Source organism: Wolffia australiana, chromosome 1 (assembly GCF_029677425.1).
Source record: "Wolffia australiana isolate 7733 chromosome 1, ASM2967742v1".
Lineage (NCBI taxonomy): Eukaryota > Viridiplantae > Streptophyta > Magnoliopsida > Alismatales > Araceae > Wolffia > Wolffia australiana.
The window spans coordinates 22794935-22810367 of record NC_135835.1 but is presented as its reverse complement, the minus strand read 5'-3'; the positions used below and the strand labels follow the sequence as shown (position 1 = coordinate 22810367).

Sequence of the window (15433 nt, the reverse complement as noted above, 5' to 3'; positions counted from 1 at the left end):
AGTTAATGTTTCATGTGTCTCGACTCCCTCCTCACCACAAAGATGAATCAACAATGAAACGTTACGCCAACATTTCATAAACCTCATGAAGTACTTTCCACTTGAAAAAATTGGAAATCAATATGAGAAGATCACAAAAATAAAAAAGAAACTCAGCGATGCATATTCCTCTTCCTGGTCAGAAACATTTATAATGATGTAAAATTGAGTTTTTTCTACCTACTATTAAAAAGTTAACCTTGGGATTGAAAAGCAGAATAAGATTTAGAAAACCTCCATTTTTTGACATGAGTAAGATTGGGTTGCCAAGGAACAAAAGACACTCTTTGGACATTCTTTGGACAATAAAGTTGAGTATTGAACATTCTCCAGGAAGCATGTAGCACATCCAGAAACCGCCCTTTCACAAAAAATGGGAACAAAAAAAATCAAAGTGTTGGTGGAGAAAGGAAAAAAAGAGGCTAAAAAGAAAGAAAATCAGCTACATCTTTCAGAAATCAAAGAATGATTCTCATATTGAGTGTGTCCAGACAAATGCAGGCAGAACAATAATAGATGACTACCTTTTGTGTTTGTAAAAAATTTCAAAGATCCAAATAAATAGGGTGAACTGCGATGAATGGGAAAATAAATGAACAACGAAGAACACATGATGACAAAGATGGATACCTAATGCCCTAGAGAAGATTTTGAAGCAAGTGGGTGTGCCTTTAGAAGGCAAATACATTAACCAATAATACATGAAAAACCAAATTCCTGTAGTCACCTAGCACTTAGTTCTTTTTAAAGAAAATCTAACACGTTATAACCCTTTATTTATATTCGGGGAGGGAGGAAAAAGAGGGTTTAAACAGAGGAGGTGGGGATCGACTGGGCAGTTAGCCGCCTGACAACACGGTGAAGGATTGATGTTTGCAGGGACAGGGATCATCGAAGGCAATGTGAGAACCACCAGAGGGATAGAGATCAGAATGGAGGGGAGCCATTTGAATATCCAGTAAGGTGATATTGGGAGGCAGGGGATTGCTGGACTGTTGAGGGATGGGCACAAGACAAAGAGGAACGAGACGGTGAGAGAAGCAGCAACTTACCTTGATTCTTAACTGCCTTCCTAAAGGAAAACCACAAGTATTTAAAGAGAAAGGAGTAAACTAATCTAAGCACTATATGAATAAAATGCCCATAATGGGCTAAAGTGTGGAAGATACCCTTGGGGGTATAAGATCGCATCATACTTCCTCTAAAGCTGGTAAAGGAAAATATTCATTTCCCTCTTGGGGTAATTCACAGTGGGGAAGAAAAAACAACATAATATGAATAGGCTCATAATCGCACTGTGCTCGCTTGGTTACCCAAATGTTCCTGATTGGTTAAACTCTCCAGACATGATCCTCTGGCAGATCACGATCTGAATTGTCCTGGGGAGCGAAGACCTCAATATTCACGTCTTGAATTGGGAGGGATGGACAATGTCTGACTGGAGTTCTAAGAGCCTGTGGAGAGCGACAATCATGAAATCAATCTTAATATTGTTTGCAATTGAGAGGGCAACAATTCTGAATTACAGCGCCAACAACCACTCCCATGAACCACTCAACAACTAATCAGTAGAACATATATAGAGAGAGAAAAAAGATGGGAGAAAGGAGGGGAGAGCGGAGAGATGAGAGAACTCAAGGAATGAGCTTGTGGAAGAAAGTATCATTCAAAAAGGGGAGATTGGCTTTAAGATAGTGTATTCACTTTTTGTGCAAAGCATTCCAGCCATTGGTGTTCGAGGGGTCCTTCCCTGATGACCCACACTTATTCATCTTTCATCTTTAATTCAAGAATTTCAACAAAGATGCAGTCTATAAAACTTAGAGGAAACCATAAAGAGAGAGAGGGAGAGAGAGATGATGTGAAGTTCAAGATAAGTCAACTTGAGATAGCCAGAAAAAGAGGAGAGACGGCAGAAAAGAGAATTATTTTTTTCTGAAAAGTGGGAGGGACAGTCACCCGACAAGGTGGTGACCATCCCATTACAAACAGGTAGGTTCATCTGGACTTGCCCATATAGTATCACAATCTCCCCCCTTCCAACCCATCTCGACAGAGCCAGGTAACCTTAAGCCCCTCCAGATCCTGGATCGCCCCATCTGTAGAGGCCGTCCTGCCCCAAAAGATGACCCCATTCCTATGCAGCCAAATGGCCCATAGTGTAACCAGTATTCGACCTCCCTCTTCTTCATTCGACACATGCCCCTCCAGATTGAATTCCAGAAAGACTCCCCCCCCATAGGTCACGTCCACCAGTGAAATTCCTTGGCTAGCCCAAATCGAACAAGCGAATGGGCGCCATCTAGAAGTGGGTTCCACGCACCATCCCAAAAATCCCCTACTGTGGCATTGGGACTCCGTGCAAGCACATATAATCAGGGAAATGATAATGCCTCTAACCAGTACTGAAATACCAACACAGCAAAGAGAATGAATAATTGGTGTAGAAAATGAGAATATGGGTTTTGATCCCAACAGAAAGAGAAGAGAGTATGACCACAACAGCTGGCGAACGGAAAATTGAAGAAAGAAGTGACTTACTAAGAAGAGACGTTCCTCCGAGAAGCTATCATGCCACAAGAATCCAAGTTTATTTACAAATAGTGATTTGAAATTTCAGGTTCACAAGATAGTCAAACGTGCAGGTATGGCATTAAGCTTTCCGTTTGTTCTAGATTCTTGAAGTAAAAGCTCCATTTCCCTAGAAATGGACAGCCACGAGTTAACTGAATTTCCGCCCACTCATTTAAAAAAAACACAATTTGGAGTGGAAAACTAAGGCCATGAAAGAATTTTCAAGGAGATACTTTTGATGCAACAAGTCAAATTATGGAGCCAGAGGTAATGAAAGAATTCATAAAGTTTTTGCTAGTTTTACAGTATATAAAGAAAAATATTGCACACAATAACAAAAAATTCTTAATAAAGAAAAATAATGTACAAATCCTTTAATAGAGCACCAAAATAAGAGAATAAGTAACATACATAAATGACATACCCTGAGTGTGTCATCTTGATTTACATAGGCCGCTTTCAAAGATAACTTCATCCTCATTATATATCATTCGGGGACACCAGCTAATAACACGGGAAAAATCAGAAGATAAATCTGAGCGATTCATGACAGCCTAGATTAGTTTTTTTGAATTAAAGGTGAACAAACCAAGGGGAAAGAAAACCGAGAAATTTCAAAATTGGCAGAAACATACCACTAGCTATATTCAAATTCATGCCCGACGCGTTGCCTTGCCTTCATGGCATTTGCCAAAGATCTGGACACAGTTTTATCCAAAGTATATCCTTTCTCCATCATCTGGTCCCAAATTCGGGTAGCCTCAGAAATTCTCCTTGTTTGCAGCAGCCCCCCAATAATCAACTTAAACGTCACCTCATCTGGAGTCAAGCCTCTAAGACACACGTCCTCATACAGTTCCATGGCTTCATCAACCCTAGATTCTTTGCACAGCCCATTTATGAGACAACTATAGGTAACAACATCAGGATTAATTCCCTTTTCAATCATATCAAGGAAAAAATGCCGAGCCAATTCCACTTGTCCAGACTTGCACATATTATGTATCATGATAGTACATGCTACGACATTCGGCATGATGCCTAATCTAATCATCTCATCAAACAGTTCCTTTGCAATCTCAGGATAACCCTCTTTAAAGAATCCATTAATGAGAGTCCCAAACGTCACTGCATCAGGATTTATACCCTTTGTACCCATCTCCCTGAACAACCTGAAAGCTTTTTTTACATTTCTCGACAGGCACAAAGCATTGATAAGAGTGTTGCAGGAAACAACGTCACATAACCCTTCAATTTCCATCTTGCTCACCATCAAAGAATATGCCTTTTGGAGCTGATTGGCATTGCACAAGCCTTTCAGGAGCTGATTGTAGGTGTACTTGTCAGGGTTTATACCCTCACTTTCCATTTTTAACATCAACTTCTCTGCTTCTTCAAGTCTAAGCTTGGCACAGAGGTAATTTAAAAGAGTGTTGTAAGTGATCAAATCCGGCTTGCATACGTTTCTCTCCATGAACGATACAATTGAGAGAGCTTCTTCAAACCTCCCAGCCTTACAGAACCCACTGACTAGAGCGTTGTATATATTAACACTTAAGTTCATGTTCCTCTGAATCATTCCCATAACTACTTCATAGGCAAGATCAACTTTACCATGGCGACATAAGCTGAAAACCAAAGTACCAATAGAAACATCATCAGGACTTAGTTTTCTCCTGATCATCTCATGCCAAAGAGACATTGACTCCATGAAACGCTTTTCTTTGCACAAGTTTCTGATGATGGTGGTGTAAGTGACGACGTCTGGTTCTCTCCCTCTCTCAGCCATGATCTTCAAGACATCCTTGGCTGCTTCCAGCTTGTTCATCTTGCACAGCACGTCCACATACGAATTGAATGCCCACAAATCAGGAACAGATCCTAATCTACGCATATCTGATAGAATTTCTTCCACTCGAGTCAGATTCCGATCTTTGCAGAGGTAACATATGTACCTGGAGTAAGTAAACGAGCTCAACCGAAATCCCAATCGCATCATTCTATCGTAGTACCGTTCTACAAGATCAGGGCAATGATTCTTCAGCAAAACCCCGATAAATCTGTTGTAATCAATCCCAAATTCCCGGCAACCCGAATGAATCATCGTCTCAAAGGTTTGAATGGCGGATTCAAGAAGACCTCCTTTGAGATAACCCGATATAAGAACCCGGTAAATCGACCTGTGCGGGGTGATACCTCGGTCTTTGATCTTCTTAAGCACATGAGACAAGAGATCAAAGTTTTCATCTTTTAGCAACAAGGAGATAATCGACTTATCAGTGAAGTGATCGTGAGCAAAATCAGGCAAAGATTCGACCCAGCAATAGAAATGAAAGGCGAACTCCGATTTGGGCAGATTCTTCAACACTCCATTGACAATGAAAGTATCTAATCGGACAAAGTTTCGATCGTAATCGCAGAACCTATCCAGCTCCATTTCGATTGAAGCCGACCATTCCGTGGTTCTTTTCAAAACTCCGGTAAGCTCTGCAATGATAGCATCCTTGCTCCTTCGATGTTTCAAACGCTCCGTGAGGATCGACGAGTTACGCGTTGAACATGAACAACGAACAAAAAAATTGAGAATTTTGGGAGAAATCATGACCGATTTGTGCTTGATTAGAACAATCCCGGCCATACAAACTACCTGCAGAGCTAACCATGAGAGCAACTACGGCGATTTCTTGCTGAAAATTTCGTCGAACACCTTCCGAGCGTTTGAATCAACGCTCCCAAAACCTTAACAACCGTTCTTAAATTTAATTTCCTTGAATAAATAGGAGCGGGGTTAGGATCGGATCGGGATCGGATCGGAAATTCGGACCAATAAGATGGCCCAGATTTTCATATGATCTGATCGAATCCGATCGGTTGATATATTTAACTGTGCCTTCAAAGAAATATTTAACTAATTGAAAATTGTGGGATATTATCTCACATCTGCACTATAATTTCTAGAGTAAACTAAAAAAGGAGACAGTTCATAGTATTTTTATTGAACTAAAAAAGGAAAGCATTCAGGTGAAGGGTTGGATTCCTGAGTCTAGTGCTTTGTTATCCATATGACGTAAGGTTTGCATGTCGGTATTCGTCTTGGTATCTGATATCTGGAAATGGGGGATAAGGTCCAGATGCGTGATAATGGATACCGGGCCGGGTATCGTTTCTGAAGTAGATATCGGATATTGGTCGAGATATATTTACCATGTGGACAATACCATATACTAGGTGTCGAATATCAATGCAAATGTTGGATATCATAAAATTGTGTATATGATACTAATGAAATTCTAATATAAGGTTAGCATTTCATTGCTGCTGAAAGTATCCTTTTATGAGGTCATTAAACATGACACTAATGTCCCTAGTTAGATTTATTAGGTGTAAATGGGTTGACGTTAACTAAAAAATACCCAAGAGAAAAATTAAACAAAGAAATTCCCATTTTCTCATGATTATCCCATCTCCCTCACCCAGCCCTTGCAAACTCCCTTGCCGGCTTGGCCTAGGCCTCCACTTGACTTAGCCTTGCTGCCCTAGTGTCACTTCACCACCTGGTGCGCTAGCAACTGCCACTTGTTGTCCACATTCACTAGCAGCACATGTCCCCTACATCAGCTCTTGATGCCCTAATCAATTTCTACAAATCCAATTATAAATATCATTTCCTCATATTTTATACTATATATATAATAATATAAAATTCATTACTATGCAAGGCTTCTTTTTTCTAATGTAATAATTTATTAAAGAATGTTTGTATACTAATTGATCAGGTCCTTTTATGAATGTGCTATTTGTTACACATTTTTTATGATATCTGAATTTGACAATCTTGGGATCTACAAAGTCAAACACTATGAGATGTTGATATCTGCATTTATAAATTATTGATATATACTACAATAGGGAAATATAGGACATCGAATATACCAGATCTCATTACTATGCTTACCGAAACCTAATACAAATATATGTTCCTATTGAGTGGTAATCTCAACGATGAACCGTTGAATAATAGTGAGGATATGTGGTACATATTTTAGAATAGATAATGGAAAGATGATGTAATCAAAGTGGAAGATGACTAGTGAGCGCAGGATGGACCCCAAAAATTGTAATGGATGAAATCAAATGGTTGAATTGAGGGATGGCCACAATGCATGGAAAAATTGGTGGTGTTATTGAACCTACTAACATGCTTCAAAATCAAATTTAGAAAGAAATATGTGTGCAATGGTTGACAAAGTTTATAAAGACGTGTGGACAAGTCGTTTATGCTACAAATTGACAGGGAAGATATAAAGTAGATAAAAGAGATAATATCAGAGGAGTCACTGTATGACTGTAACTTGTAAATAATGCCTTATCTTATTCAGATCCTAGCAGACACAATGAAAAGGAAACACAACATAAAAGTTAAGGGTGCATGTGATTACACTAATAGATATGAGGATGATGGGAAAGTCAAGACATAGAACAAGTATTTGAGGGGACAGAACCATGTCCGACTGGTCATACCGTGTGCTTTGATGGAACAAAAGTGGCTATATCCAATAAATATGAAAGGATGAGATGTGATTTGACAAGGGTTGTAAAGTAATGATCAACTATCATCAAGGCAGATGCACCCACCCCAGTGATCCAAGATGAACTACTGGAAGAGATAAGATCATGTATAACTGAAGTGGATAAATGTGAGGTTATAGGGGTATCGGAATGCCTTGCACTGTTAAATTTATTCCAAGATTAATTTTCATTCTAAGTGAGGGAAATGTTGACCTCCAAATAAATTTGAAAAGCAGACATGGTAGGGTTCAATTCACATGTGTATATGATAAGGTGAGTCAAATTGAAATGGAGGTACTTAGTTTGCATGCTAGCAGGGATGCAGGAGAGCACGGTGGGAAGTGCACATGCAAGAGCTTAAGTGGGTGTTAATTAAAATTGTGCTGATTGCGATAATTGATAACACCCTAAATTATGTGCTTAATTTAAGTAATTAGCACAATTTTATCCATTTCAAGAGTTTAAAATAGGGTCGTAATCATATATTTACATGTTAATCAATATTCCAAGTGAATTCTGATTTTACCCTAATTTATGAATTTTATGGGATTTATTTAAGTTTTGAAAAGTTCTATTTAAATGGAAATGGCAGGTTTAAAAATTAATTTTAATCTCAATTAATGTTGGGATGAATAACTGAATTTTCTAGATTTTTCTGGAATTTCATTGATTTTTTTGGTAATTTTTCTGAGGAAGAAATGAATTTTTAAATAGAAAAAGGATATAATTATAAGGAAAATAGGAGTTTAAAGTAATTTCTAAAGTCGAAGGGACTATTTTTAAATTTTGGTTTCAAATATGCCCTTAAAAGAGCTCTTGGTCACGAGTTATAGGCGTAAAAATCCAATAAAGATATTTACAGGGTCTTATATAATTAATATGGATGTTTCATGGTTTTTATTAGGGAAATATGAAGGAGAGAGAAATGGAAGGCCATATCTCCACTTATTTTTGGCCGGTATCCACTTATTTTTGGCTTTTGCACAAAATGTCAAGAAATCGAGTTAGCAACGCCACGTGGCAAAATCTCGACCGTCGGAAAGGAATCCGATGGCTTTAGTGTGGTCAGCAGAAATACCTCTTATGGGCAGTAAGTGCACCACCCGTGGAGCACATACACAAACGCACGCATGGGAGATGACGTAGCGCCACCAGATTGGTTGCTGGGGGTAAATGCGCATCGGTAAGTGCAAATCAATATGTATTTCGTTCATTTTTTTTCTCTTAATTTTAGGACAGGGTTACGTGGCACGCCGAGAGAGGAGGCGCCCAAACAATTCTAAATTTTGCCAGCCGATCAGGAGGTGACACGAGATTATGTGTAACGCAAATATTCATTTATTAATAACTCTTAATCCTGAAGTCAGATTAAGATCAAATTAATGGGTTTGCTCGTCTCAACCTCCTCTTCCGATCTGTATGATTGGATCATTGAGATCAAGCCTACATTGATGGGTACAAATTAATATACTTATTGGGGTAAAATGGTAATTTTAACCATTTAACCTAAGTATAAAATCAGACATTTGAGTTGAGGAGGTCATTTTGGAAGGGGCTCTTTAACATATGCAAGACAGAGAGGAGAACCAGCCTGGATCAACTGCTTTTGGTTTGTTTTATTTCATTGTATTTGTATTTTAGTGTAGTTGAGATTATTAGTTAGTGAATTTTTTGTTTATTAGTCTTGATCGTGGTTTGAAATTTTAAACCACTTGGCTTGAGCAGCATGTACAAGTCGTTATTATGATTAAAAGGATTTGAGTATTAAATTGATCTAAATATTCCCCTTGCAAAATTATGAACAAAAAAATGAATAAAAAAGGTTTAATTTTTAGGAAAATTGAATAGTCGTTATGAGATAGTAGCTAGTTAGTTTAGATTCCAGTCTCACCAAAACAGACCAAAACCAAAATTTTCCTTTAATCCCTCTACTTGACTCCTTTGATCCTTTTTATTGGATCGAAGAAAATCTAGAGATCCTTACTTCTTCTATACTTCCCATCTTTTATTTGATCTTCATCTGATTAGGGTGATTTGATCTTCGTTGAAGATGAAATTAACCCTAATTAGGGTTAAATTATTCAAGTAGATCACTAATTGAATTGTCTTACTAGCTTCCCTTGGATGATACCCATACTTATCAATATACATCTTAAGTTAGGGTTTCATAAATGTTATTGTATATGCTAAAATTAACAACGATAAGTGATTTCAATTGGATAATTTACCCCTATTTTTGGCTTATCAATAATCGAAGTTTTTTATATAAAACATCGACTCTAAAAATAGATGATTAGATAGGGATGAGATAGATTTACCTCCCCAGGGAATGATGATTGGGAACTAATGACTTTTAAATGGTGATTAGGGATAAGAATGGATATTTTATAAGATAAGAACAATTGTGAGATGAGAAGGTGACACATATAAACATAATATATGTGAAAAGATGGGAAGAGAATAGATAGATGAGAATAAGTTATATAAATATGACGGGATGAGAATGAGAATAAATAGGTATAGATGTATGTTATAGTTAGTTTTTTATATGAACAGAGGGCATTATGGATGATGATGATGTATGAATTGGATAGTAATGAATGGATGTGGATGGATGAAGATTGAGAATAAGATAACAGCATAGTGAAATGGACTCATCTTAGAGCCTTATATTCTTCGACAATCAAGGAGATTTGCAGTTATACGAGAGCACCTCCAATTTTTGTTTGCGTTCCAATGATTAGCACCAAGAAATTTGATAGGATCCCAGAATCATTTTCTTTCATGCATACCAATGTAGGATTAATTGCATGATTTTCAGATGGGAATAACAGTCTATTATAGATCCAAGGGTATGGATGGGTAAATTAGAGAGAGAGAGAGAGAGAGAGAGAGAAAGGCCCTCAACATTTTAGTCCTTAACTCTTGTATCATTAGAAATCATGTTCTGAAGTCAGATCATTTTAAGTTGTTAGTAGTTTTCTCTCTCCTCATCGATACACATGTCAAATTGCCAACATGTAAGTTGAAACTTCAGATCACCAAAGTTTCACATTAATTTTGATTTTTAATTAAAAATGTGAAATTTTTATGGACTATCCTAAATAAAAATTAATGATTGAGCTATTCTCGCAAATACTTATCCATACACCATTCCTGTGGACTATGGTACTACGTATCCTACAATGAAATAAAAAGATACCACATTTTTAAATCAACATTTAATGTGTGATGTGGTGTCACAGCCACATCAACATGTGCTCTCCAAGCCCCCCCATCAATGAATTTATGGGCTTTAAAAAAAAATTCCAACAATTTAATTGTCACTTTTTACATGCAGTGTAATTATATAAAGTGATTTCCTTGCACTTATGTTATCATATTATTTAAAACACTCATTTTCTAAACTTTTATACATTTTTCTATTGGGTTCTCGGGCTTTGAGTGATAATTAAAATGTATTTCATGTAACTGATTCCACTCTCACTTTTCTTCGTGAAGAGTACCTTCAGGTCATTCACATGATCAACCTAGAGGTATATCTATAAGGTTGTTAGGATGATGGATCTCCTCTTTTAAATCTTCAACCCTCTATTTGTAATCCTTGAGAAATAAATGTATTTTTGAACTTTTCACAAAGCAAGTAGAATTAATTATATCTACTAAAGTCCACAGATATTGAGTGCATAACCCTCTAGGCTCATATATCAGTCTCTTCAATAACTTTAACGACCTTATATAATAATTAACTATATCAAAATTACTTAATTATTTATTTAACCAAATTGATAGGTTAAGCGTTTAGGTCGTGGGTGCCAAAATACACCCCAGCTCTAAAAAGATAAAGAGTAATCAATGAACTCTCATATGGAACATTTACCATATACGTTACTGGGTTTTAGGGCCATGATTGACATGAAACCTTGATAATTTTGTCTGGAAAAAATATGTAACCGTATTGTAAAAGATCTTAAACCCAACTATCAAATCACCTTGGTAAGGATCAGTATCTCAATATTGTGGTTCGTTCAGCAAGGTGTGTGAAGCTGCTCAGTTGGGTAGCCTCTATATCCACCCAGGTTATCCCCTATGTTCAATCTCCTCCTTCATCTCGATGATCTGTGTTCTCAATCCACCATCATCGTGATGCCACTCTGATTGCCTCGAGAGTGGAGAGGAGCCAGAGAGAGAGAGAGAGAGAGAGAGAGAGAGAGAGAGAGAGAGAGAGAATGGATGGAGAGCTAAAGAATTCTAGCTTCCATGAATTTGGTGTTGGGAATTATAGAGTTTATTAAATCAATTCAAATCGGATTTCATATCATAATATCTAATTGATGAGATATATAAAATTGAAACCATAGATAAAGCCAAAACCATCACCTTTGTACAAATCACATCTGTTATTTCTTTGTTATCATATTAAGCATCTTCAAGACGTTCATATCTTCAGCCTCTAGCCGTATCTGCGTGATCTTCTAACCGTTAAATATCCTCTTCTTTCCTTGAACTTTGTTACTTGAAATCTGATTTCCTCTCCATAAAGTCTCAATAGACTTAACATTTGGGAAGAGAGATATTTATAAAGGGAAGAAGACTCCAAATGACTCACATGGGTATCAAATGAGGGTGCCCCCCAATACTCTCTCTTAGAAATTTTTATAGAAGTCGAATAAAGAGAAATCATAAAAGTTCTCGCCGTCAAGAACTTTGAATAAAATTCACTTAAGGTATACCTAAAATATTTGAGTGGGACTATATCTTGATTCCAATCATCATCTTTTGATACTTGAGAATAATACTTGATGTCATTCTCACATATCATTTGAATAGGAATAATCTGAACACTTGTTTAAAGACTATGGTCATCTGCCCTATGTCTAAGATCATCATTTGAGTGAGACTATATCTCAAGTATTTGAGTGGGACTATATCTTAATGCAAAGTATCATCATTGGAGTGGGGCTTCATATTGTTATTTTATCCCGTATATTTTTATGTCATTCTCAAGTATCAATCAAATAGGAATAATCTGAATACATGTTTAAGACCGTGATCATCTATCCTTGGTCTAATATGATATATCTCAAGGATGATGATGCAATGAAGTCCTTGACCACGGTAGTGGAACATTGGAGAATAGTTCTAAAACCATGAATACTAATTAGAATGACCGGTTATGATTTAAAAATTGATTATACCCTAAAAATAATTGATGATAGTAAGGTTCCATGATAGAGTTGATGATTCAGAACAAATGGGTGACTTTTTGAAGATATTAATTAATATCACATTATAATCTAAACTATTGCGAGAATTATTCAGGGCTTGAATCCAAGAAGTAGAGATTTAAAAATAATGAATCATTTTTTATTTCCTAGTCAACACTCAAAGTATAATTAAGCAAGAAATCACGTAACCCATCATAGAGAATAAATAATTATCAATAGACCAAAAATTATGTAAAAATTTAAAGTGTCCCAAGGTACCTAGATAGCTTGGTCAGGTTGATGTTGAATTGGCATTGATTGAATGATATTTAGTAAATATTTAATGGGTATGAAAGGGAAGAAATAGAAGGTGTATGTGATGAATATGGAGGGATATGAATGGAATAATTATGAAGAAATTTAGAAGAGAGGGGATGTGGAAAAGAGAAAGATAGGAATGAAAAGAAATGAAGAAGTGGATGAAGGAAAGATGAGTTTGTGGGAAAGGTACCATTAGCAAATAAAGAATGAGGAGGGCCAAGTGTTAAAATAAAAAGAAGAAGATAAGGTGTTGAGGAGAAAGCGTAAAAAGGGGAACCTGGAGGGACTGATGCCTAAAGATGTTGAATGATAATCATTATCATAGTTACATTTTGTTTAACCTCATATATCTCCCATGGATAACTTAAATCTGCATCATTTAACTTCATCATTCCTTACATACTAGCTCAAGGGCTTGTTGGGTTCTAGGCCTTTGATTGAAATAAAGCTCAAAATAATTCGTTTCTCGAGCCAGACATGTTGACATGTCCATGTTTCCAGCCTCTATATGTATCTAGGTGATCCTTGGCACTTTGAATATCCTCCATCTTGATGATCCCCTTTATCACTCCACCATTGTTGTTATGCCATCCTAGTCGGATTGGGATTGGAGAGGCGCCAAGGGGAGAAGAGAGAATAAGAATTGTACATGATGACTTATATTCTTGGTGAATTCCATTCAGGGCAGTCCTTATTTATAATTAACCGGAATTTTAGTTATATCATTTGATGTACAAAGAACTCATAAAATTTAAATGTATCTTCTAATGTCCAAAAGATCATTTATGTGTGACCCTACAGGCCTATGTATTAGTCTAGTTAATGACTCCAGTAACCTAATAAACTTTATTGGCCTTCAAAATTAATTAATCATGGATTGATTTAACCCAATGGCCTATGGGGTGTCATGCTACATCTTTTACCCTATAAGATGCAAAGGATCATAATGATTCTGTAATAAAAGCTTTCTATCATTGGTTACGGTGTACGTAAGCTCATACAACAACTAAGGGTTTGTCAATTGCCCAACCCCAATCAGTCATCCGAGTTAGTAGGGATGCATTGAAAATCATAACAAACTCTTCTTTGATATTCCACTACCGTGGCATTATTGGATCATATTGTAATTATCAATTCAGCAAACCAACCTGACTAACATGAACCAACCTGATTGGATGTCGGTGGATATACCCTGTGAATTTTATTACAAGTTCTAGGGAATGGGGACATTTATGAATTTCTGTTATTTGACTGGGACTATATCTTGATGTTATTCTCAAGTATCATTTGAATATGACTATATCTATATGACAACTATCATCATTTATGAGGGACTTTATCTTGTTATTCTTTTTGGATATTTTGATGTCATTCTCATGTATCATTCAAATAAGACTATATCTCTAGTGTTTGAATGGGACTATATCTTGATGCCAAGTATCATCATTTGAGGGGGACTATATCTTGATGCAAAGTATCATCATTTGAGTTTGGGACTATATCTTGATGCCAAGTTTTATCATTTGAGTGGGACTACAACTTGATGCCAAGAATCATCATTTGATGCTTGAGAATGACATCAAATGATGTTTAGAAATCATCAAAGAACTCTTCTCCAATGTTCCACTCCAATGTCCCAGGACTTCATTTCATCATCTTCCTTGAGCTATATTATCTTCGACTGAGGGCCAGTGATTTTATTTCAGATTATTCCTATTTAAATAATATTTTTAGAATGCCATCAAAATATACATGCAGAATAACAAGATATAGTCCCATTCAAATGATGAGTATGACCTATCCCAAAACCACTAGTATTGATATATAAACGATGGATAGTGGGTACTTTATATAGAAATTTCACTATAGTGACTCATATGAATCCCCAAATGGTATTATTCCTAATTGTCAATCATGTTGATTCGTGCCATAATTATTTAAGTGTTCTTTAGACTTGAGACACCAAAGACGCATTGTGGATAATGGAATATGTTTTGACTATGACAATGTGAGCCTTTAACCATGACATTCAAATTCATCCTAGTTGTATGTAGAATAGGTTCACGAAGGTAATCTTGTCATGATCTGATGGAGGACCATCTAGCTTAGAAGACCTGATTTCCTTGTGTTTGTTCGCACCAATTTGGACTCTGGTACGATCCTGCATTTTTGTGTGTGTGCGAGCCTGTATATGGGCATGTATATGGAGCTTTCTCTTACTAGAGCCCTCTATGACACTTCTTTTGGGCCTTCTTCCATTTATTTCTAAGAGGGAAGGCCCATATTTTCCCCTATAAGAGGGGGGAGGTGTCCATCGTAGGGGAGGAGAAAAGATTTGAAAAAATGTAGCCCTTGATATTTTCCTGGTTATTTTTACTTTTTTTTTAGTTTACTTTTCATATAATTATGAAATACCCCACTTAGAGGGGGAGGGGGAGAAATTAGGTCACTTTCATCGCGCCTTCGCCGGAGCGCCGCCGCCATCGCCGGTGCTGCCACTGTCGCTGCTTGCAGGATTTCCACGCCGCCACCAGACGTGTTTGAGCAGCAAGCCACGACCGCACCTGCCGCTTCCGGGCAGGGCTGCAGCTTCAAGCAGTGACAGCCATTGTGCCGTTGCTCCTTTGCGTCGTCCAATTCCTGCAGATACGGTCTCCTAGAGTAGCCTCAAGGGAGAAGTCTGTCAGAAGACCTGCCGCCGCCAGTTTACTGCCGCGAAGTAC

At 37.1% G+C, this 15433-nt stretch overlaps 1 protein-coding gene across 5 annotated transcripts; it reads right to left on the bottom strand.

Annotated features, from left to right (window-relative positions):
* Nucleotides 1-223: 223 nt before the first annotated feature.
* On the bottom strand, nucleotides 224-5367 carry LOC144711324 (Pentatricopeptide repeat (PPR-like) superfamily protein). 5 transcript variants are annotated; one of them, XM_078585294.1, is made up of 4 exons: nucleotides 3249-5367; nucleotides 3038-3117; nucleotides 2581-2740; nucleotides 224-400 (listed from the first exon to the last, which is right to left on the bottom strand). In XM_078585294.1, the coding sequence occupies exon 1, from the start codon at nucleotides 5249-5251 to the stop codon at nucleotides 3251-3253; it is 2001 nt and encodes a 666-aa protein (XP_078441420.1). In that variant the 5' UTR covers nucleotides 5252-5367; the 3' UTR covers nucleotides 224-400; nucleotides 2581-2740; nucleotides 3038-3117; nucleotides 3249-3250. The 5 variants fall into 5 exon arrangements, with proteins under 5 accessions (XP_078441420.1, XP_078441430.1, XP_078441404.1 ...); XM_078585304.1 differs by lacking the exon at nucleotides 224-400 and adding an exon at nucleotides 1940-2444 and having other exon boundaries at nucleotides 3038-3148; XM_078585278.1 differs by lacking the exon at nucleotides 224-400 and adding an exon at nucleotides 1940-2444.
* Nucleotides 5368-15433: the final 10066 nt, after the last annotated feature.

Excerpts from the sequence above, each read along its gene's own strand:
- LOC144711324 (XM_078585294.1), bottom strand. The coding sequence starts at position 5,251 with ATGGCCGGGATTGTTCTAATCAAGCACAAATCGGTCATGATTTCTCCC.